Here is a 25,850-nt window from a genome sequence, read left to right on the forward strand (position 1 = left end):
TCACATGTTCCTTCAGAAATCATTCTAATATGCTGATTTGCTGCTCAAGACATTTATAATGTTACAAAAGATTTCTATTTCAAGTAAATGCTGTTCTTTTGAACTTTCTATTCATCTGTGAATCCTGAAAAATAAAATGTATCACAGTTTCCACAACAAAAATATTGTGCAGCACAACTGTTTTCAACATTGATGATAATCAGAAATGCTTCTTGAGCAGCAATTCAGTATATTAGAATGATTTCTGAAGATCATGTGACACTGAAGACTGGAGTAATGATGCTGAAAATACAGCTGCACATCACAGAAATAAATTACAGTTTAACAGATATTCACATAGATAACAGCAGTTTTACATTATAATAATATTTATTTATTTATTTATTTCTTTACTGAATTTCTGATCAAATAAATGCAAAAAAGAGACTTTTAAAATAAACATTATAAAAAGTCCTTCGGCCACAACTGTGTATATATCTGTCTGTCTGTGCTATAGTGTATTAACAGCAAGAGACATATATATAAAATGCACATAAAATGATGGAATAATTAATATATTTCCTGCAATAGTTATACAGTGTTTATTTACAAGAAATGTGTGTGTGTGTGTGTGTGTGTGTGTGTGTGTGTGTGTGTGTGTGTGTGTGAGGCTCATGTGCCTTTTCAAGCTGCATAATAAGAGTCATGTTAATGTGTGTCTGTTTGTTTTAATACTCTTAATACTGTAGTAGCACTTGAGTCATTACTATCCAAAACCTTATTTATACCTCAAATGCTTACAATGAATTAAGTAAATCTTAGGGAGTTATCCTGCTTTTCTCTTTAAAATAATGATCCAAATAGTAAGTGATCCCTTCTGAAGGATTTGTTAATACTTGAGTCAATACTAGTGGGTTACAATGATCTTTACTTTAGAATTATTTATACATTTTGCATTATTCACATTAATTATGAAACTTTAGTAGTTTGAAAATGATCTAGTTTAACTACCGCTTTTAACTGAGCACTATTACTTACTAATGAATTAATCAGTTTCCTGTTAGTTAATAGTAGAATGACGTTACAGTATTCCAAAGTGCTATGAAAAGTTCTCCTCATGTGTTTGCATGATGCATTTAAAAGTTTATGACAATACGTATCTTTATAAAACTTAACAATATTCTTGCAAATGAAATATAATGCGGATAACATTATATAAATATTTTTTAAATCAGGTTAGATATTATTAATCACTCAAACCTCTTTTTTTCTAAACCTCTTTACTACTTAAAGGAGTAGTTCACTTCCAGAATAAAAAAAACCTGATGATTTACTCACCCCCATGTCATCCAAGAGGTTTATGTGTTTCTTTTTTTCAGTCGAAAATAAATGAATGTTTTTGAGGAAAGCATTCCAGGATTTTTCTCCATATAATGGATTTCAATGTGAATCAAAGGGGCTGAAGGTACAAATTGCAGTTTAGAAGGTACGGTCCCAGTTGAGGAATAAGGGTCTTCTCTAGTGAAACAATCGGTCATTTTCTCTTTAAAATAATGTATATACTTTTTAACCACAAATGCTCGTTTCGAATCACAATATTAGGCTTTATAGGGTGCTTTCCACTTAACTTTTAGATACACACTTGTGAACTTGGGAATACAAACAATTTAAAAGAGGGACGTTTATATTGACAGACCCTCAACCCCTTAATTGTGACCAAGGGAGCGAGTCTACTAATAAGTGCACTTCGGGCAGCTCTATATACCACAATGCAACACGATTGTGACGTCACAGCAGATACACATGCATAACTGCATAACACTCGTTGCTACCTCAAGCTGTCTGTTTGTTGCACAGTTTATTATATTGATATTTTATTGGTTTGTGTAATTTTATAGGCCTATATTTTCTCTAACATGTCAAGCACGGATCTGTACTTTGAATTTGAAACCACCCGGGTAGCTTTGGAAAACTAATTTTAAACATGCTACTATTTGGGACAAACTAATTCTGATTTCAAATACTGTTTAAGGATTGATAGCATACAAATTTGGATGCAGCATGTTTTTATATTTTCTATTTCTTCTCTGCATTTCACCTCTTCTCTAGTTTGCTTCCTAATCTAGATGTCTAATCAATCTGCTACTGTAGGTTACGAATGTTGTTGGCTCTTTGATGAATTGCTTTTGTGCATCTTGTTTGGGATAATTTCACTTATATAAAGTAACCTATTAGCAGTGCAGGGTAGATTACTTACAAACTGTAGACGATAAACATTTTAAGAAAAAAATGGGAAATCCCTGCATTACATGGTTTGCAACATTTCGTGACATTTGTGAATATAGTTCAAACTAAATGGTATGACACACAGTAGGATTTTTAGAAAGGAAAATTTATAAGAGAAAAAAGAAGAATTAGGGCAAATCGATTAATTTAAATATGAATTTACTGCCATTGTGTGAATAATATGTAATGATATAATCCATAAAAAGTAATTAATCTGAAAATGAGCTTTTTAAAATGAAATACACTCTGATTATAAGTATATAATTTTTGGTAGTAACATAAAGAAACTAAATGTTGAACAGATTAATCCAAAAATATTAAGATATTTTCCCATTCTGTTGTCTGTTTTGTGTCAGAATTTAAGAATCAGTGCTGTTAAAGTAAACACATACAGACAATTTCACTCAGTTATTTCCTACAGACTTTATTTATTAGAGGAACACATGCCACTAGAATCATCACTCCATCATTACTATCTTCAAGGAGAACAGAAGCGTCCGTAAAACAGAATGCTGTTGGAGGGATTGTGACGGATGAAGAAAAGGAAGGGATGGTCTGCAATAAAGGTTTTTGGGTCTTCTGGCTTTAAAGCTGTTACAACATTGATGACGACACCGGTGGCTGCAGCCGCTTCGGTTCCTTCCTCGTTTACTTCAACGAAGGCTTTATGAATCACCTTCGACACAACCAGGTCGTTGTTGGGCGACATGCCTGAAAGATTCACCTTCTGGTCATCAAACACATCCTCCATCCCCATGCTGATCAGAAGACTCTTCATGTCATAGGTTTGCTCCATCTTGAATCTGGGCAGAGTTACTTGAACTTGCTCCTGAAGCATCTTGCTGGGTTTGGTCCACTCCATGAGCTTCTCATAGGTCAGTGCCTTTTCAAGCTGCATAATAAGAGAGTCGTGTTAATTGTTCTTCATTTAAAAATACATTAATGATGCATACAGTCATACAAATTCTTCAGTGACTTGTATATTAAAGCGGCATTAACTGACAATTCCGAATAATGAAAAACACCATATAATCTGTGGCGTCTCACCTTCTGAAGGCCAGTGGTTTCGTCTTGAATCTTGTTAGGAAGGATGATCAACATACTGAGATTCTTCCCGACATACGGCAGCTCCAGAACCTGACTGTTTATCTCTGGGATGAAGGCCAGAGGAAACTTTGATTCCTGATACATCATCTTCACTGGTTTAGTTTGAGTCTGCAAAGCATAAAGATGTCACAAGTCCTCATATTTCATGACTTTTAAGAATATTTAAAAAAAAAAAGAGCTTACTTTGTTCAGCTTAAACTGTCCATCTCTGGTGGCTTCCTTTGGGAATTTCTTCTCCCAGTTCCCCTTGAAGTAGATGGCGTTCACCAAGACCAGTTTCGTAATCTCTTTGATGGATCCCTGTGGGAGCAAGTCCTTGATCTTCTCTGAAATTCAAATGGACATTTTCCACTTTAAGCATTGGTTTGAACTGATTCACACACATGACTCAATTTCATCTCTACTTAGGTCTAGACTAGTTCTTTGGAGTTTAAAGTTTTGATTTACTTGATTTTGTTAGCAGTATTAAGTTAAACTTAAGTATTAAGTGAATGAAACAATGACTGTAATGAAAATTTTATTTAGCTATTAAGTTTACGATTCTATTAAATCTGCATTGTGACCTTTGAGACGTATTATTTAATAGTTTAACTCATAGAGTTATCAAGCCAAACATGGTCTTTGAAAAACATTTTGCTTAACCTAAAATGCAGCAAAACACATTAAAGCTCATTGTGGTTTTCACCTTGAGTGTTTTTCTCCACCCATTTGTTGATGTTGACACGCGCAGCCTCTGATTTCTTCTTGAAGTCCACCTCCTCCAGTTCGGCTTTATAGTATGTTTTTGTGTCATTGAGGAATTTCTGTAACAGAGCAAACCTGCTGAGGTGAATACTTCCAGAACCTTGTCGTTTAATGCCATGAAGAAACACTGAATTATTTTCTTTGAGTCTTACATCAAACAAACTGGTAGGATTGCTCTCCGTAGAGACGGTTGGCAAGACTCAACACATACGGCGCTCCTGGTTTCTTCAGTTCACTCATGAGCTTGTTGAAGCTGGAATGAATTTGGTCTTCTTTAACATGAGGAGCTGGAGTGGCAGCGCCAGGTTTGGGAGGATTGGTAAAGCCCAGGACCTACACAGAGTTGTTGAGGCAGAATTGATAAAGATAACTTAACTATTCTGATAGTTTCAACATCTATTGTGAATGCATTGCTCAGATAAATAAATAATTATTCCAAAATTGTTCCTTTGAACGATTTATCTTAGACTGAAGAACATTTTAAAAACTCCAAAGAACCATTTGAGCAATGGAAAGTTTCTATGTTAAAGATTCTTATTGGAAACTCATCAAAAAACAAAAAACAAACAACAACAACAAAAAAACGACCTTTTTCAAATTAGTTCCATTTATGTCTCAACTGTTGAATCTTTTTATTTTCATACAAATACTTACATATAATAATTTGATGGGAAAAAAGTGGAAGGATGCTAAATTTTTTTTCTGATTTATATATATATGTATATATATAACTGGCCATAAAAATTGAATAAGTGTGAAATCACCTTAAACATCTGCGCCGCTGTGTTTCCTTTTGCTCCGAGCGACACCATGGCCAGAGCTGAAGAGATGCTGATCGGAGAGTAGAACACATTTTTTGATGTGTTTCCTTCGTTAATCTTCTTGAACAGGTTTAGAGAGAACTGTGTGTTTGCTGCAGATAAATGCTCCATTTTCAAAAGCTGCACAAGAAATAGCAGAAGTTTAAATAACAGCAGATTTGAAGTAAGACACCTCTTATTCATTAACACAAGCTGTTAACTCTATTACATCTGTTTCAATCACTAATGCATAATACTGTGTACATTTCATATACAGCAAAATAACTTTAACAGAGTTCTTTACCATCATTACCTTGAATAATCAGCAGAAATGATGAAGTTTCCGAGTGTGTCTGAGTTGAATGAATAGACAGTTACTGGTGTCAGTCTAATAAATGATGCCTCGCCCTAAAACAAATACCCTTTAATCCGAGTCTGGCCTTCCTGTAAAATCCAAATTATTGTTTCTAATATTAACTGATGCACTTAAATTGAGTGATTCATTCTTCAATTCTTTCTTTCTTTACACTAAATTAAGAGTGTGTAGGCAAAGAAACAAAAGCTGAATACAAGAAAGATGAATCATAATTGTGTTAATTACAATTAGTCATGTTTAATCACAATGTCTGTACAAACCAATAACGGATCAGCTGTTGAGGGTGGAATTAGGCATCTCTGTGAAACGTTTTAGATAAATAATAATCCTCAAACCACAAACCCCAAGCACAACTGCTTTCTAAACGACATTTAGTTAGTTACAGTTCTTATCATGTAGTGAAGTGTATCCACTGTGTAGGTTTTACTATGTGGGCAAGTCAGATGTTCGGTTGTGTAAAACAGGTCATGTGTTGTGGATACATGCCTCATGAAACACCTTTTCCTTATCTGATATAATTATATAATTATATATAAATATAAGCCTATTATGTACAGGGATGGGCAGTATTTCAGATAAATGTATGTAAAATACTTATTAGAAATACAAAATAGTATTTTGTATCTAAATGCTTTTGAAAAAAGAAAAGTATTTTGTATTTAAAAACATTTAAGTTTGTTATTTTTGTATTCTGCCAGTCAACCTCTTTATTAGTCAGCTGATTTCTTGTATCAACAAGTTCATACGTGCCACATTCATGCATGTGAACTGCACATTTTCTGGATTCCTGAAAGGAAATAAAGAATAATGCTGCTTTCCAGTTGAACTACCTTGCTGTCAGAAAGAACAGGAATCACAGAGGACACCAGAGTAAAAAAAAATAACAAAAAAATAATTTTGAAAAGCCAAAATGTATTGAAGATATTTCATTTGGAATAAAATGTAGTGTCCCATTCGTTGACAACCATATAAACCCGTACAGCCCTATATAGTCAGTGTTACGTCCCGTATTATAAGGACGGGCTTGGCAAGCGCTTTTGTTGACGATAACAGGAAACCAGCCCCAGCCGACAGATCACCAACGACACAAAACTAAGTTACATAAGTATAATTTATTTAAAGTGAAAAGAATTAAACTAAGGAGCAATGACTTCAGGGTGCCCCAAGGCCAAAATAATAAACAAAATAAACTTATAACCAAACATATATAAATTACCTAGTCAGGGAATAAACAAAATTACACAGTAACTTCCCTAACTCCCTATAAATAAACAAATCACAAACAAGACAAAAAAAAAATAGCAGGACACCCCTACGCTCCTAAAACAGAACCAAATTAAATCATCATAAACAAACGAACACAATAAACCAAAGATTTTGGGATTGCTATTTTACTGTGTATTAAGCATACAAAATCCTTGAAATGGTTATTCATATACAGTATGTAAGATATGCACTTTTTTAACATCATGACAAGTTGATCTAGCTTTTGTGGAAAAAAGGTAAAGATAAAGTGTACACGCCACATTTATTTTAAATACATTTTTATATATTTACGTCCATTCCTAACTGCATATAATAACTCAAGTGAATTGAGAGACTTTGTTTTTTCTTCAACTCTATCACAAGAGATCTGAAACCCATTTTTCTGTGTTTGTTCAATTCAATATATAACCAAAATGGTTTGGGAGTCTTAGAATTTTTTTCTTGTATAAAGCAACCTATTAGAAGTATAAAAATGCTGATCAAATAATTTCCAAAAACATATGGAAGGTTTTCCATATATACTCAAGTTCAATCAATTATTTAACAGAGACTTTATTTATCAGAGGAACATCATAGGGATGTTCATTACCATCTTCAAGGAGAACAGAAGCATCCATAAAACAGAATGCTGTTGGAGGGATTATGACGGATGAAGAAAAGGAAGGGATGGTCTGCAATAAAAGTTTTCAGGGGTAATTGCATTGAGAATCCTGCGATAACTACGCCGGTGGCTCCAGCTGCTTCGGTTCCTTCTTAGTTTACTTCAACGAAGGCTTTATGAACCACCTTCGTCACCACCAGGTCATTGTTGGGTGACATGTCTGAAAGATTCACCTTCTGGTCATTAAAAACATCCTCCATTCCCATGCTGATCAGAAGACTCTTCATGTCATAGCTTTCCTCCATCTTGAATCTGGGCAGAGAAACTTCAACTTGCTCTAGAAGCATCTTGTTGATTCAGATACACACCATAATCTTCTTATACATAAATTCATTTTAAATCTTTAATAATAAGAGAGTCGTGTTAATGGTCATGTGTCTTCTAGTATGAAATGAGGTCTGCTTGTACAGCATCAAAGATGTGATAATTTTTGTGTTTGGATAGATCGAATACATGATGCAATAAAATTATACAAAAAGCGAGTCATGTAAATAGTAACTCGAACTCAACTTTTCAGTAACTTATAAATTTATGCAGCACTAATCATGTAAATTCTACGGTGACCAAGAGAGCTCAAGTCGCTGCAACTTAAGAAAACACATGCAAAAAGAAAAAGCACCAGCAAATTAAGAAAACATGTTCATCAGTTTGACAACTGCAAAAACTCACAATGCAACCAAATACAGAAAAGCATTGCAAGTAGCACAGACCACAATGGACATGTTTCAAGGGGACCCCAACAACCCTTAGGAAAATTAACCATGGTTTTATTATAGTCAGAGTATAGTAACCATGTTTTTTTTGGTGTATTGATTACTATTTTTATAACCACAGTTGTACGAATACCATAGTTATCTATGGTTAATAAGGTAAAAAAAGAAAAAAAAAAAAAAAAAAGTAAGTAAGCCAGCTTACACAATTCTTCCCAGTCACAGTAATCATCTTATTATTAATCTCCAAAATATACTATCAGTCGGATGACAGAAGGCATGTAGTTGTTTGTGTACAACAGCTTTTTTCATAAAAAAGGCCTTATAAATTAGCAAAACACATATGATGTAGGATTTATAGGGTTAAGCAATTTCACATAATTAACCCTAACCTAACCTAACCTAACCTAACCCTAACCCTAACCCTACCCCTACCCCTACCCCTAACCCTACCCCTAACCCTAACCCTAACCCTAACACCATATACTATATATACCAGCAGAAACAGTGCTGTCTCACCTTCTGAAGGCCAGTGGTTTCGTCTTGAATCTCGTTTGGAAGGATGATCAACATACTGAGATTCTTCCCGACATACGGCAGCTCCACAACCTGACTGTTCATCTCTGTGATTAAGGCAAGAATCAAAATAAAAATCCCACAAACAACATCTCAACACTTCTAAAAAAATTTAAAAAGAATAAAAACAAGGGCAGAGAAACTTCAGCTTGCTCTTGAAGCATCTTGCTGGGTTTGGTCCACTCCATAGCGGCCATGAGAACTTAAGCTTGCACTCTGAAGCATACTTGCCCTGCCGGGTTTGCAAGTCCACTCCATGAGCTCTCTTAGCTAAGGTACAGTAGACCTGTTCAAGCTGGCGATATTCAGGCAGTCATCGTCATTGTTAATTCATGGTTTTCATTTTAAAAAGTACATTAATGATGCCAGTACATGATGTCACATGGATGACGCTACTTTAGCAGGGGCGCGAACCAAATTCGCCGTGAAGTTTGCGCTTCCGACACCGCGAAGCTGTTTCCCGCCCGGACCCCCCGCGAAAAATCAGCACACCGGAACTTCGCGTAGTAGCCGCCGTAAGAAGGCAAAATCACGGGAAAATTCGATGCAACCTAGACTGCCTAGTTAGGGACAGCAGTGTACTTGCCCGTATGCTGATGGCGCAGGGAGATATGCAAATAGCCGACAAGGCAAGTAACTTAATGCAAGTTCATTTCACAGTGTCCTGTTAGCGAGCTCAGTTCTTGGTGTGCCTAGAAGCCAAGCACTGTGTTGATCATGCCCCGTCTTGCGCTGAGCCTGCTGCGTGCATGGTACTAAATCTCTTCTACTACCCTCAGGCTGGCAATTGATATGATTGCTGAATGACATCGCGAACCTCTAAAAGGTATGAGGAGATGAACGGATTATACGGCCGCAACTGAGACGACTTCGTGCCCCAAGGGGATAATGCGAAGCGGCCATTGATGTGAGCCTACTAAGAACAGCTCGAAAGTGCCCGTCGCCTATATTGAACCCCCCCTCTGGCGTTGTGCCTGTATATTGACCTGGCGTTGTGTAGATCTCTCCAGGAGTGAGGAGGGCGGCCCTACCCTAATATAGCGTGGTGGGAGAGCCGAAGGAATACTTATTGAAGTCCAGTCACAACACGACGACATCACTAGCTTAGGCCCGCCCCATATTCCATCGCCAGAAATCCGAACCAAGCGAAGTGAAGGAAGACGGGTGCCTTTTCGTACACTGAGTGTGGTGGGTGAGTCTTAGTGCTGTGAAACAAAACACTATCATTTTGAACGTGGTGTTGTATATTGCTGTGGGCTGCTGTGTATTGCCGTGTGTCCTGTCAGATAAACCCCCGCCTTCACGCCCACTTCGTCGCGGGAGGAGGACAAGGAGACTGCTGGTCCTAGCCCTAGTTCAGTACAGCTATATGTTGTGAGCGTGCTTCAGATCTCCGGAGATAGCACGGTAACGCTGTAACTGTGTCCAGCCCAGAGGTGAAAGCCATCCAAAGCAGAGTAACTGTGCTTTGTGGGGTGTTCAGTGCCCAAGTTGATACTGTGGGAGAGGAAAGGAAAGAGAGAGTGAGTAACACAAGGAGAACCAAGAGGGAACCGGGAGAACTTACAGTACGCTGTGCTCTGTGTCCAGCCCAGAGGTGAGAGCCATTCAAAGCAAACTAACTGTGCTATTGTGCCCAAGTTGATATTACCTGTGGATGCGAAGAAAAGGAGAGAGAGAGAAGGGAATAACACGAGGAGGAATAGAGCTAGAACCCTGTACTTACAGGTGACGCTGTGTCCAGCCCAGAGGTGAGAGCCATTCAAAGCAAACAAACTGTGCTATTGTGCACCAAGTTGATACCTGTGGAGAGAAAAGGAGAGAGAGAGTGAGTAACACAAGGAGGAAAGCGAAACAGAGGAAACCTGTACTTACAGTACGCTGTGTTCAGCCCAGAGGTGAGAGCCATTCAAAGCAAACTAACTGTGGTTATTGTGCCCAATGTTGATACTGTGGAGAGAAAAGGAGAGAGATGTGAATAACACGAGGAGGAATAGAGCGAACCTGTACTTACAGTACGCTGTGTCCAGCCAGAGAGGTGAGAGCCATTCAAAGCAAACTAACTGTGCTAATTGAGTACCTAGGTTGATACCTGTGGGTGGTAATCAGAAACAGAAGGAGAGAGGAGTGAGTAACACGAGGAGAGACCCGAGGAAACCTGTACTTACTACGCCGCTGCCTGTGGAGAAAGATGAAAGCGACGAGCTGAGCACCCAAGAACGAACTGTGGTGAACCAACGTACTTACTGTGAGCTGTAAATCAGCGAAGAGGTGAGAGTAAAACCAAGCTGAACTAACTGATTGCCTGTGTGTCCAGCCGTTGCAGAAAGAAGAAGCGAAGTGAGGCCCACCAGAGAACGAACTCGTGCTGAACCAGTACTTACTGTGACTGCCCACTCCCTTTTTATGCTAAAAATCACCCGGCCAAGGAGGAAGAAGGAGGGCGCGACGTAATTACCGCATAACACCACTAAGCCTCAGGATCAGTGGGGCAGGGGGCCCCGAGTCCCCACGACCCGGATCCCCTGGACCCCTTGCTCCTGACCTCTTCCCCCGGCCATAGCCCACATCTGGAGGGCCGAGTCAGAGTTTAGTTTTAATAATTGCCCTTTCCCTATTCCCCAAGCTATTTTTTAAATATTTAAATAAAGATTGTTTTATTACTTACTTGTTGTTTGCGCCATGCTGTTGGCTTTGGCCATTGGGTTGGCTTTGGGGACCTCCTCGAGGTGGAAGTTGAGAAGGGGTGTGGCTTAGTCAAAGCATAGCCAGCCCCTGGGTGTGACACAGTCATACAGATTCTTCAATGACTTTCATTAATTGACAATTCCCAATAATGAAAAACACCATATCTGTGCTGTCTCACCTTCTGAAGGCCAGTGGTTTCGTCTTAAATCTTGTTCGTAAGGATGATCAACATACTGACATATGGCAGCTCCAGAACCTGACTGTTCATCTCTGGGATGAAGGCCAGAGGAAACTTTGATTCCTGATGCATCATCTTCACTGGTTTAGTGTGAGTCTGCCAAGCATAAAGATGTCCCAAGTCCTCCTATTTCATGACTTTTAAGAATATTTAAAAAAAAGAGCTTACTTTGTTCAGCTTAAACTGTCCATCTCTGCTGGCTTCCTTTGGGAATTTCTTCTCCCAGTTCCCCTTGAAGTAGATGGCGTTCACCAAGACCAGTTTTGTCAAGTCATTGATGGATCCCTGTGGGAGCAAGTGCTTGATCTTCTCTGAAATTCAATTTGACATTTTCCAGTTTAGGCATTGGTTTGAACTGATTCATGTATGAATTACACAAATGAATCAGCAAAAATACTATTAAAGTATCTGTCTGAAATTTTATGACAGTGTTCTTATGGAAATGCAAACTTAAAGGCCAAAAATGTTGCTTAATTTAAACCTGCTATCAAAGTATATCAAAACTATAAACTCCAAAGAACTAACAGGGAATGTTCTCTGGCAAGGTTCCCTCAACATGTTCTAAATTTGTTTCCTTAAGTGTTTTAGTTGGACATTCATCTAAGGTTTTTTGCTGTTGTTGTTGTTGTTGTTGTTTTTAGTGTTACTATGTGTTTCAGAATGTTCAGAGATGTTTTCAAAATGATAAAATGGAATGTTCATTTACCTTTTAAAAATGTTTTTAACAGTTTTGAACATTCAGAGAACATTCTGAAATAATTGTTTTTAAGGGAATGTTAGCAAAATGTTCTTAGAATATATTTTTGTTAGCTCAACTCAAGAACCCTGTAAAGCCGATCATAGCCCTTAAAGTCATTTTGCTGATCTTAAAGTGCAGGAAAAAAATTCAAAGAATTTTTACTTGTAGAGTATCTTAAAAAATCAGAATAGGTTCATGCTGGTTTTCACCTTGAGTGTTTTTCTCCACCCATTTGTTGCTGTTGGCACGCACAGCATCTGATTTCTTCTTGAAGTCCACCTCCTCCAGTCCGGCTTCATAGTATCTTTTTGCGTCATTGAGGAATTTCAGTAATAGAGCAAATCGATTGGAGTGCAAATTAAATTAGATTTAAGAACATTTCCAGAACCTCCAGTGAGTCTAACCTCAACAAACTGGTAGGATTGCTCTCCATAGAGATGGTTGGCAAGACTCAACACATACGGGGCTCCTGGTTTCTTCAGTTCACTCATGAGCTTGTTGAAGCTGGAATGAATTTGGTCCTCAATTTTTGTCCAGGTGTTTGCTGAGCAAGAGATTTCTCTATCAAAAATATCAAATTAATTCCCCAAGACTACATGCACCATTAAAGCAAATACATTGCAATCATAAAGTCATGAGTTAAGTGTTTCATGTGAATGCTTATACTGAACCTGTTCCAACATCTGGGTCTGTTGCACCATTGGTAGTTCATGTTGACCCTTGACACCACAGGGCATCTGGGGCTTATGGGCTTGTTGATGAGGAACTGTATGAGGAATCAGTATCTGGTGTGACCACCATTTGTCTCACGCAGTGCAACACATCTTCCTCACATAGAGTTGATCAGGTTGGTGATTGTGGCCTGTGGAGTGTTGGTCCACTCCTCTTCAATGGCTGCGTGAAGTTGCTGGATATTGGCAGGAACTGGAACACTCTGTCGTATGTGCCAATCCAGAGCATCCCAAACATGCTCAATGGATGACATGTCCGGTGAGTATGCTGGCCATGCAAAAACTGGCATGTTTTCAGCTTCCAGGAATTGTATACAGATCCTTACACCATGGGGCCATGCATTATCATGCTGCAACATGAGGTGATGGTCGTGGATGAATGGCACAACAATGGGCCTCAGGATCTCATCACGGTATCTCTGTGCATTCAAAATGACATCGATAAAATGGACCTGTGTTTGTTGTCCATAACATATGCCTGTCCATCCCATAACCCCACCGCCACCATGGGCCACTCGATCCACAACATTGACATCAGCAAACCGCTTGCCCACACGATGCCTTACACGCTGTCTGCCATCTGTTCTTACAGAGAAATTCCGGGATTCATCCATGAAGAGAACACCTCTCCAAAGTGTCAGACGCCATCTAATGTGAGCATTTGCCCACTCAAGTCGATTACAACGACAAACTGCAGTCAGGTCGAGACCCTGATGAGGATGACGAGCATGAAGATGAGCTTCCTTGAGATGGTTTCTGACAGTTTGTGCAGGAATTCTTTGGTTATGCAAACCGATCTTGAAGGTGAAGATGCTGGATGTGGAGGTCCTGGGCTGGTGTGGTTACACGTGGTCTGAAGTTGTGAGGCCGGTTGGATGTACTGCCAAATTCTCTGAAATGCCTTTGGAGACGGCTTATGGTAGAGAAATGAACATCCAATTCATGGGCAGCAGCTCTGGTGGACATCCCGTCAGTCAGCATGCCAACTGAACGCTTCCCTCAAAACTTCCAACATGTGTGGCATTGCGCTGTGTGATAAAACTGCAGATTTAAGAGTGGCCTTTTATTGGGGCCAGGCTAAGGCACACCTGTGCAATAATCATGCTGTCTAATCAGCATCTTGATATGCCACACCTGTGAGGTGGATGGATTATCTCGGCAAAGGAGAAGTGCCCACGAACACAGATTTAGACAGATCTGTGAACAATATTTAAGAGAAATAGGCCTTTTGTGTACATAGAAAAAGTCTTATATCTTTGAGCTCAGCTCATGAAAAATGGGGGCAAAAACAAAAGTTTTGCGTTTATAATTTTGTTCAGTATATATATTTTGGAGATGCACTGGTCAGCTGGCCTTTAATCAGAACCAGATAGTTTTTTTTAAGTTTTTTTTTTTTGCTTTAGACACAGTAATGGCAAACGACCATCCCTTATTTTTTCCATTCTGCAGTCTGTTTTGTGTCAGACCTCTCAAATCAGTGCTGTGAAACTAAATGCATAGAAAAAAAAATCACTCATTTATTTGCTAGAGCCTTTATTTGTCAGAGAAACACAGACACTTTTTATTATCACTCTATCATTACTATCTTCAAGGAGAACAGAAGCGTCCATAAAACAGAATGCTGTTGGAGGGATTGTGTCGGATGAAAAAAAGGAAGGGATGGTCTGCAATAAAGGTTTTTGGGTCTAATGGCATTGAGGTTGTTTCGATAACAACACCGGTGGCTCCAGCTGCTTCGGTTCCTTCCTCGTTTACTTCAACAAAGGCTTTATGAATCACCTTCGACACAACCAGATCGTTGTTGGGCGACATGCCTGAAAGATTCACCTTCTGCAGGTCAAACACATCCTCCATTCCCATGCTGCGCAGAAACTGCACCATGCCATAGGTTTCTGCCATCTTAAATTTGGGTAGAGATACTTGAACTTGCTCTTGAAGCATCTTGCTGGGTTTGGTCCACTCCATGAGCTTCTCGTAGGTCAGTGCCTTTTCAAGCTGGATAATGAGAGAGTCATGAAAATGCGTGTCTGTTTGTATGAAATGGTGTTCATCGTCTGGTTGACTACGTCTTGTATTAATTTTTCTGAAAATTCCTATCATATGCACATAAACTGACAGTCACCACTTATAAGCTACTACTAAATATTGTAGAAACTTAATTTTCTGTAAAGTTGATTTGCAATGATTTGTATCGTAAAAAGCGCTATACAAATAAACTTGAAATGCGGTCTGTTTGTGCAGCATCATTGATTTGACACTCTTATTTTGTGTTTGGATAGACCACTTCATTCATCATTAAAAAGTCTTGTAAACTGTAACTCTTAAAAGACTTGAAAGTGAAAGTCGTGACATTTGCCAAGTATGGTAACCCATACTCGGAATTGGCTTCGTGGGGGGGGGGGGGTCGTGGCCTAGTGGTTAGAGAGTTTAACTCCTAACCCTAAGGTTATGGGTTCAAGTCTCGGGCCGGCAATACCACGACTTAGGTGCCCTTAGGTGCTCCCCGGGCGCCGCAGCATAAATGGCTGCCCACTGCTCCGGGTGTGTGTTCACAGTGTGTGTGTGTTCACTGCTGTGTGCACTTTGGATGGGTTAAATGCAGAGCACGAATTCTGAGTATGGGTCACCATACTTGGCTGTATGTCTCGTCACTTTCACTTTCATTTAACCCATCCAAGTGCACACACACAGCAGTGAGAAGTGAACACATGTGATCACACACCCAGACAGTGGGCAGCTATATATTCAGTGCCCGGGGAGCAACTGTATATTTGTAGCGACTTGTATATTTATGCAGCAACCAGCAATTCCAAATAATGAAAAAACACCATATTATCAGTGCTGTCTCACCTTCTGAAGGCCAGTAGTTTCGTCTTGAATCTCATTCGGAAGGATGATCAACATACTGAGATTCTTCCCGACATACGGCAACTCCAGAACCTGACTGTTCATCTCTGGGATTAAAGCCAGAGGAAACTTTGACTTCTGTCGCATCATCTTCACTGGTTTAGTGTGAGTCTGCATAGCATCAAAGGTCAATAGAATCATGTCAAAACTCATGTTTCATGACTGTTAAAAATATACATGAACTCTCACCTTGTTCAGCTTAAACTGTCCATCTCTGGTGGCTTCCTTTGGGAATTTCTTCTCCCAGTTCCCCTTGAAGTAGATGGCGTTCACCAAGACCAGTTTCGTCATCTCACCGATGGATCCCTGTGGGAGCAAGTCCTTGATCTTCTCTGAAATTCAAATGGACATTTTCCAATTTAAGCATTGATTTGAAGTGATTCACACAAATATATCAAATTAATCTTTCCAAAATTAAAATCTTAATCAAAACACTATTAGAGCATCTGCCAATTAAAGCTCATGATGCAGTTCTAATAAAAATGCAAACTTAATGGCCAAAATTAACAAAACCACTAAAAACTTAAACTTCCTAAGTATAATAAAGTCAGAAAGAGCACATGAAGCCAAACATGAACCTAAAGTGCTGAAATAGACCTACATATTTTTTTTTTCGCAAAATGCAGAGTGTGTATAAATTCAAATTAAGTTCATGCTGGTTTTCACCTTGAGTGTTTTTCTCCACCCATTTGTTGATGTCGACACGCGCAGCCTCGGATTTCTTCTTGAAGTCCACCTCCTCCAGTCCGGCTTCATAGTATCTTTTTGCATCACTGAGGAATTTCTGTAAAAGAGCAAATCGTTTGAATTAGAGATAATTTCCAGAACTTTGTTCTTTAATACCATGAGCAAACATTTAATTATTTTCTTTGAGTCTTACCTCAACAAACTGGTAGGATTGCTCTCCGTAGAGACGGTTGGCAAGACTCAACACATACGGTGCTCCTGGTTTCTTCAGTTCACTCATGAGCTTGTTAAAGCTGGAATGAATTTGGTCCTCAATTTTTTGTCCAGGTGTGAGCTGAGCAGGAGATTTCTGTTTGCATAAACAATATCAAATTAATTCCCCAAGACTACATGCACTATTAGAGCAAATACATTGCAATCATAAAGGCATGAGGTAAGTGTTTCATGTAAATGCTTATACTGAACCTGTTCCAACTTCTGGGTCTGTTGCATCATTGGTGGTTCATGTTGACCCTTGACACCGCAGGGCATCTGGGGTTTCTGGGCTTGTTGATGAGTAACTGGAGTTGCGGCATCGGGTTTGGCAGGATTGTTAAAACCCAAAACCTACACAGCATTATTGTATATAAATGCAGTTTTAATTCTGAGCAGCTGGCCACAAAAAATGCATAATTGTAAAATCACCTTAAACATCTGTGCCGCTGTGTTTCCTCTTGCTCCGAGCGACACCATGGCGAGAGCTGAAGAGATGCTGATCGGAGAGTAGAACACATTTCCTGATGCGTTTCCTCCGCTGATCTTATTGAACAGGTTTAGAGAGAACTGTGTGTTTGCTGCAGATAAACGCTCCATTTTCACAAGCTGCACAAGAAATAGCAGTAGTTTAAATAACAGCAGATTTGAAGGTGGACAGATCTAAACTGCATACAGAAAAGCACCTCTAACAAACAGAGTTCAGTAAAAATATTACCTAGAATATTCAGCAGAAATGAAGAAGTTTCCCAGCGTGACTGAGGTGAATGAATCAGTCAGTATGGGACTCAGTCTAATAAATGAAGCCTCGCCCTAACCTGTTAATCCAAGTTCAGCCTTCTTGCAAAATAAGAATGAACATTTCTATTATTACATATTGATATATTTCTTCAATAGGAACACCAGCAAACGTAAACTGAATGATTCATTCTTCATTTCACTCCTTTATCATAAAAGAACAGGAATACAGGAACGATAAATCAAAATTGTATTATTCACAGTTTGTCATTTTTAATCCTGATATCTGTGTAATTCGATAAACTCAGCAAGCCACACCTGCCTCTTTGACACCAATCATGATAGATGGACAGGTCTCTCACCCTTTAACAACAAATGATCAATTAAAAATGACACATCGCTAGAGATCAGCTTTCTGCAGAAAAAACAGCCAAAACATATACTTTTATAGTAACTGGTGATGAGGCTAGAAGTTCTATATTAAAACAGACACAGATACAAGATTATTCAACTTCGAACAAGTAGATTAATTTAACTACACAAAAACCACTCTGGGTGTGTCAAAGAATTCACTGAACACTCAAAAAGAGTTTTATTTTATTTATTTTTTGTCCAGTAGAGTAGACTGAGGGACAACACCCCCTTAAGGACTGTGTCATTCTGTTTTTCTGTGAAACAAAAGTTAAATGTGTCCAGAATAGTTATCATAGTTTTAGTGACAACGACATAGACTATAAACCAAGTATGAAAAATCTTTTCACGCCATTATATTTTTAACAAAAATTTAATTTGTACCAAAAGAGGGATAAAATGCCCCCAGTCTGACAAAGCAATTTGCTTTATACATTTACAGCAAAATCAGAGTACAGGCAGTTTTAGTTTAAAATTAAAAGGAATATATTCAATAATTATGAATTACAAAATAATGGCCTGTTTGAAAGATATTGTTATCTGATGCTAACTGGCTAGCTACCTGATGCTTAATTAAGGTCATTTTTAAATATGAAGTCCAAATATATACCTAGTTAGAATACATTTGATGGACAAAGGATTTGATGTTCAGAACAGAGTAACTACAGTAAATGTGGTGAGAACATTCTTTCTGGCATACATCTAAATGTCTATCACAAATTACTATATCCTACAGTTTCCATGACCCAGGTTAAAAAGATTAAACTAGAAATATATATTTTTTTGGATATGCACTGGTCAGCTGGCCATCAATCAAAACCAGACAGTTTTTTTCCTTTGCTTCAGACACAGTAATGGCAAATGGTTTTGTCAGAACACACAAATCAGTGCTGTGAAAATGCATAGAGAAAAAAATTATATTCACTCAGTTATTTGCTAGAGCCTTTATTTGTCAGAGAAACACAAACTTTGTATTACCACTCTATCATTACCATCTTCAAGGAGAACAGAAGCGTCCATAAAACAGAATGCTGTTGGAGGGATTGTGTCTGATGAAGAAAAGGAAGGGATGGTCTGCAATAAAGGCTTCTGGAATTGAGGCTGATTCAAGGATGATGGCGGTGGCTGCAGCTGCTTCGGTTCCTTCTTCATTTACTTCAACAGAAGACTCTTCATGTCATAGGTTTCCTCCATCTTGAATCTGGGCAGAGACACTTCAACTTCTTGCCGAAGCATCTTGCTGGGTTTGGTCCACTCCATGAGCTTCTCGTAGGTCAGTGCTTGTTCAAGCTGGATGAGAAATAAAAATTTTATGAATATTTTTGAAACAATGTTCCATACACCATCCATTTAGGCATCGCTGGTTCCATTAAAAACCATTAACATCCATGGAAACTTTCCATTCCAAAGATGGTTCTTTACAGTGGAGAAGGGTTCTTTGGATTTTTTTAATTTACAATTGTTTGCACTAGGAAAATATATATATATATATACTTTTTTCAGTGATACTGATATCACTGAAAAAGTTACTCTATGTGTAACGGAGGCCAGTGAGTAGGTGCTGTGCAGGTAAAGCCTCCTTGTTAGTGCGTCCACCTCCCACGCCAGAGACCCGGGTTCGAGGCCCACTCGGAGCAAGTACGAGGTGTGGTGGCTAGTACCCGGAGAGAGGGGTTACATATGGCATCACTGTGAAAACCCCATTTTGGGACCTTTATTTTTAAGAGTATAATCTGTGCTGTCTCACCTTCTGAAGGCCAGTGGTTTCGTCTTGAATATCTTCAGGAACGATGATCAACATACTGAGATTCTCCCCGACATACAGCAGCTCCAGAACCTGACTGTCACCGGGGCCAGTCATCGTTTTAATCATACACTTGATTTAATTATATCGCATGGAATCGATCTTACTGATATAGATATCGTTCCTCAAAGTGATGATGTAACCGACCATTTCCTTGTATCTTGCATGCTGCGTATCACTGATATTAACTATATGGCTCAGTGTTACCGTCTGGGCACTACTATTGAACTATTGTTCCAGCCACCAAAGACAGATTCGCAAATAACCTGCCTGATTTATCTCAACTGCTAGGTGTACCCAAAAATACACATGAATTAGACGAAATGACTGGCAACATGGGCACTATTTTCTCTAATATATTAGAAGCTTTTGCCCCCATCAAATTGAAAAAAGGTTATAGAAAAACATACTGTGCCGTGGTATAACAGTAATACACACTCTCTCAAGAAAGAAACTCATAGTCTTGAGCGCAAATGGAGAAAAACTAACTTTTAACTTAAGTTTTTAGAATTGCGTGGAAAAACAGTATGTCCAGCTATAGACAGGCCCTAAAAACTGCCAGGGCCGAGCATATCCACAAACTCATTGGAAGTAACCAAAACAATCCAAGGTTTTTATTTAGCACATTGGCAAGATTAACAAATAACCAGACACCACCTGATTCAAATATTCCATCAACGTTTAATAGTACTCACTTTATTAATTTTCTTTACTGATAAAATAGATAACATCAGAAATACAATAACAAATGTACATTCTACTGTGTCTAATACTTCAGTTTCATCCATTGCACCCAAAGATAAACTGCAGTGCTTTACAACTATAGGACAGGAAGAGCTAAATAAACTTATCACTGCATCTAAACCAACAACATGTTTATTAGATCCTGTACCCACTAAATTACTGAAAGAGTTGTTGCCTGTAGCCGAAGAACCACTTCTCAATATTATTAACTCATCGTTATCTTTAGGTCACGTCCCAAAACCATTCAAGCTGGCGGTTATTAAGTCTCTTATTAAGAAACCACAACTAGATTCCAGTGAACTGGCAAATTATAGGCCCATTTCAAATCTTCCATTTATGTCTAAAATTTTAGAAAAAGTTGTGTCTGCTCAATTGTGCTCCTTCCTGCAAAAAAATTATCTGTATGAAGAATTTCAGTCAGGTTGCAGGCCCCACCATAGCACAGAAACTAATTTAATAACAAATGACTTTCTTCTTGTGTCAGACCAAGGTTGCATCTCATTGCTAGTTTTACTTGATCTTAGTGCTGCATTTGACACCATAGATCATGACATACTCATAGACCTAGATTTTAAATCCGTGAGTGCAGTGAACCTGCATTGCGTTAGCACTTATTAGCTTCTCATTAGCGTTTCCATTTGTGCCTATCATTGTATTCTTTCCTCCTCTCCTCTCTCTCGCTACTCTCTAAGTTCATCAAACAACTGTGGTAAGAATCTTTCATCAAGCACGGTGAGTAATGGCTTCTCCTGCTATTGTTATTTGCACTGCCTGCCACATGTATAGTTTATCTATCTCTGTCGGTGATGAGGGATTCACATGTGATAAATGCAGGGAAATAGTTAGGCTGACAGAGAAGATTTCAGAATTAGAGACACGCATCCAAACTTTAATTGAGGACAGTGAAGGCTCTAGATACGGCTTTGCGTCTAGCTCAGGGAGCCCTGTACATAGTTTGGTTCCGGTAACAGAGCCATCGCAGCATGGTAACTGAATGACTGTGAGGCGGCATAGTCGCGGGTCAAAACACCGCTCTTCTGTTCTGATCAAAACATTAAACAGGTCCTCCCCACTCAGTGATGCACCCACTGAGAAACCTGATGAAAGTGCTCTAGTTATTGGCGATTCTATTGTACAGAACGTGACTATAGAGACAGAAGCAACCATAGTCCAATGTTTACTGGAAGCCAGAGCGCCTGAAATCTTGGCAAATTTAAAAGTGCTGGCTAATGCTAAACGGAAATTCAGTAAGATTGTTATTCACGCCGGTGCTAATGATGTTCGACTTCGGCAGTCGGAGATCACTAAAAATAAATCATCTAAACCAACAACATGTATGTTAGACACTATTCCATCTAAGCTCCTAAAAGAGGTGCTTCCAGAAGGCATAGATCCTCTTCTGACTATTATTAATTCCTCATTGTTATTAGGATATGTCCCCAAAACTTTCAAACTGGCTGTTATTAAGCCTCTCATAAAAAAAAAAAAAAAAAACACAACTTGACCCCAAAGAACTAGTTAATTATAGACCGATCTCGAATCTCCCTTTTCTGTCCAAGGTACTAGAAAAGGTAGTATCCTCACACTTATATTCCTTCTTAGAGAAAATTGGTATCTGTGAGGATTTCCAGTCAGGATTAAGACCGTATCATAGTACCGAGACTGCTCTCCTTAGAGTTACAAATGACCTGCTCTTATCATCTGATCGTGGTTGTATCTCTCTATTAGTGCTATTGGATCTTAGTGCTGCGTTTGACACTATTGACCAAACCATTCTTTTGCATAGACTAGAACACTTTGTTGGCATTAATTGAAGTGCATTAGCATGGTTTAAATCGTACTTATATGACCGCCATCAATTCGTAGCAGTGAATGAAGAGGTATCATATTGAACACAAGTGCAGTATGGAGTACCTCAAGGCTCAGTACTAGGGCCGTTACTCTTCACGCTTTACATGGTACCCTTGGGAAATATCATCAGGAAACACGGTGTTAGCTTTCACTTTTATGCTGATGATACTCAGATCTATATTTCTTCGCGGCCCGGAAAACATACCAATTTGAAAAACGGAATGCATAGTTGATATAAAAAACTGGATGACGAGTAATTTCTTACTGCTAAATTCTGAAAAAACAGAGGTGTTAATTATAGGACCTAAAAGCTCTGCATGTAATAACCTAGAACACTGTTTAAGACTCGATGGCAGCTCTGTCAATTCTTCGTCATCAGTTAGGAACCTAGGTATGCTATTTGATAGCAATCTTTCCTTAGAAAGCCATATTTCTAGCATTTGTAAAATTGCATGTTTCCATCTCAAAAATATATCTAAATTACGGCCTATACTTTCAATGTCACATGCAGAAATGTTAATCCATGCGTTTATGACCTCAAGGTTAGATTATTGTAATGCTTTATTGGGTGGTTGTTCTGCATGCTTAATAAACAAACAAACTCCAGTTAGTCCAAAATGCAGCAGCTAGAGTTCTTACTAGAACCAGGAAGTATGACCATATTAGTCCAGTCCTGTCAACACTGCACTGGCTCACTATCAAACATCGTGTAGATTTTAAAATCTTGCTTATTACTTATAAAGTAATAAGCAATGTTACATTATAGTCCTCCACGTCCACTGCGTTCTCAAAACTCTGGCAATTTGATAATACCTAGAATATCAAAGTCAACTGCGGGCGGCAGATCCTTTTCCTATTTAGCGCCCAAACTCTGGAATAACCTACCTAACATTGTTCGGGAGGCAGACACACTCTTGTAGTTTAAATCTAGATTAAAGACCTATCTCTTTAACCTGGTTTACACATAACACACTAATATGCTGCTAATATCCAAATCCGTTAAAGGATTTTTAGGCTGCATTAATTAGGTAATCCGGAACCGGGAACACTTCCCATAACACCTGATATACTTGCTACATCGTTAGAAGAATGGCATCTACGCTAATATTAGTCTGTTTCTCTCTTATTCCGAGGTCCCCGTAGCCACCAGATCCAGTCTGTATCCAAGCCAGAGGGTCACTGCAGTCACCCAGATCCAGTACGTATCCAGACCAGATGGTGGATCAGCACCAAGAAAGGACCTCTACAGCACTGAAAGACAGCAGAGACCAGGACAACTAGATGAGCCCCAGATACAGATCCCCTGTAAAGACCTTGTCTCAGATGACCACCGGGACAAGACCACAGGAAACAGATGATTCTTCTGCACAATCTGACTTTGCTGCAGCCTGGAATTGAACTGCTGGTTTCGTCTGGTCAGAGGAGAACTGGCCCCCCGACTGAGCCTGGTTTCTCCCAAGGTTTTTTCTCCATTCCGTTAACGATGGAGTTTTGGTTCCTTGCCGCTGTCGCCACTGGCTTGCTTAGTTGGGGACACTTCATTTACAGCGATATCGTTGACTTGATTGCAAATTATTGCACAGATACTATTTAAACTGAACTGAGCTGCATGATGACCACTGATCAATGAATTCAATGATGAACTGCCTTTAACTGTCATTTTGCATTATTGACACATTGTTTTCCTAATTAATGTTGTTCAGTTGCTTTGACATAATCTTTTTTGTTTAAAGCGCTATATAAATAAAGGTGACTTGACTTGACTGAAGACTGGAAATTCAGCTTTGATCACAGAAATAAATTACAGTTTAAGAGAAATTCACATAGATAACAGCAGTTTTACATTATAATAATATTTCATATTTTTTACTGAATTTCAGATCAAATGCAAAAAAAAGAGTTTTTAAATAAACATTATAAAATGTCCTTCGGCCACTATACTGTGTATATATCTGTCTATCTGTGCTATAGTGTATTAACAGCAAGAGACATACATATAAAATGACTGAATAATTAACATATTTCCTGCAATATTTACACAATGTTTATTTACAAGAACTATCTCTGTGTGTGTGTGTGTGTGTGTGTGAGGCTCATGTGCCTTTTCAAGTTGGATAATAAGAGAGTCATGTTAATGTGTGTCTATTTGTTTTACTACTCTTAATACTGTAGTAACACTTGAGTCATTACTATCCAAAACCTTATTTATACCCCAAATGCTTACAATGACTTAAGTCAATCTTAGGGAGTTATCCTGCTTTTCTCTTTAAAATAATGATCCAAATAGTAAGTGATCCCTTCTGAAGGATTTGTTAATACTTGAGTCAATACTAGTGGGTTACAGTGATCTTTACTTTAGAATTATTTATACATTTTGCATTATTCACATTAATTATGAAACTTTAGTAGTTTGAAAATTATCTAGTGAACTACCGCTTTTAACTGAGCACTATTACTTACTAATGAATTAATCAGTTTCCTGTTAGTTAATAGAAGAATGACGTTACAGTATTCCAAAGTGCTATGAAAAGTTCTCCTCATGTGTTTGCATGATGCATTTAAAAGTTTATGACAATACGTATCTTTATAAAACGTAACAATATTCTTGTAGATGAAATATAATGCGGATAACATTATATAAATATTTTTAAAATCAGGTTAGATCTTATTAATCGCTCAAACCTATTTTTTAACCTCTATAGTACTTAAAGGAGTAGTTCACTTCCAGAATAAAAAATGATTTATAATGATTTATCATCCAAGATGTTCATGTCTTTCTTTCTTCAGTCGAAAAGAAATGAATGTTTTTGAGGAAAGCATTCCAGGATTTTTCTCCATATAATGGATTTCAATGGGAATCAAAGGGTACAAATTACAGTTTCAGTGCAGCTTCAAAGGGCTGTACATGATCCCAGTTGAGGAATAATAATAATAATAAAAAAAAAGTATATACTTTTTAACCACAAATGCTCGTTTCGAATCACAATATTAGGCTTTATAGGGTGCTTTCCACTTAACTTTTAGATACACACTTGTGAACTTGGGAATACAAAGAATGTAAACGAGGGACATTTATATTGAAAGACCCTCAACCCCTTAATTGTGACCAAGGGAGAAAGTCTACTAATATGTGCACTTCAGGCAGCTCTATATACCACAATGCAACACAATTGTGACGTCACAGCAGATACACATGCATAACCGCATAACACTCGTTGCTACCTTAAGCTGTCTGTTTGTTGCACAGTTTATTATATTGATATTTTATTGGTTTGTGTAATTTTATAGGCCTATATTTTCTCTAACATGTCAAGCATGGATCTGCACTTTGAATTTCTAACCATTCGGGAAGCATTTGGAAACTAATTTTAAACATGCTCTAATTCTGAGGATGGATAGTATGTGAATTTGGATACATTATGTTTTTATGTTTTCTATTTCTTCTCTGTATTTCACCTCTTCTTTATTTCCTAATCCAGTTGTCTAATCAACCTGCTGCTGTATATTACGAATGTTGTTGGCTCGTTGACAAATTGCTTTTGTGTATCTTGTTTG

General features: G+C 38.3%; 1 protein-coding gene and 1 pseudogene across 4 annotated transcripts in view; both read right to left on the reverse strand.

Moving 5' to 3' along the window:
• Nucleotides 1-2,669: 2,669 nt before the first annotated feature.
• LOC109068424 (leukocyte elastase inhibitor-like) overlaps nt 2,670-25,850 on the reverse strand; it is a 43,990-nt gene continuing 20,809 nt past the window's right edge. The window contains exons 1-8 of one of the 4 annotated variants that reach the window (XM_042773254.1): nt 17,466-17,583; nt 17,180-17,356; nt 16,961-17,101; nt 16,689-16,844; nt 16,475-16,592; nt 15,998-16,140; nt 3,313-3,480; nt 2,670-3,157 (exon numbers count right to left, since the gene is read on the reverse strand). In XM_042773254.1, the coding sequence (XP_042629188.1) occupies nt 2,744-3,157; nt 3,313-3,480; nt 15,998-16,140; nt 16,475-16,592; nt 16,689-16,844; nt 16,961-17,101; nt 17,180-17,347 (1,308 nt within the window). In that variant the 5' untranslated portion in view covers nt 17,348-17,356; nt 17,466-17,583 and the 3' untranslated portion in view covers nt 2,670-2,743. Of the gene's footprint in view, nt 3,158-3,312; nt 3,481-3,555; nt 3,699-4,057; nt 4,176-12,574; nt 12,748-14,422; nt 14,897-15,751; nt 15,920-15,997; nt 16,141-16,474; nt 16,593-16,688; nt 16,845-16,960; nt 17,102-17,179; nt 17,357-17,465; nt 17,584-25,850 lie in introns of those variants that run through there. The other 3 variants (XM_042773255.1, XM_042773253.1, XM_042773256.1) reach the window with 3 other exon arrangements.
• Nucleotides 18,826-19,261, reverse strand: LOC122148051 (annotated as a pseudogene).

This window comes from Cyprinus carpio, chromosome A16 (assembly GCF_018340385.1).
Source record: "Cyprinus carpio isolate SPL01 chromosome A16, ASM1834038v1, whole genome shotgun sequence".
Lineage (NCBI taxonomy): Eukaryota > Metazoa > Chordata > Actinopteri > Cypriniformes > Cyprinidae > Cyprinus > Cyprinus carpio.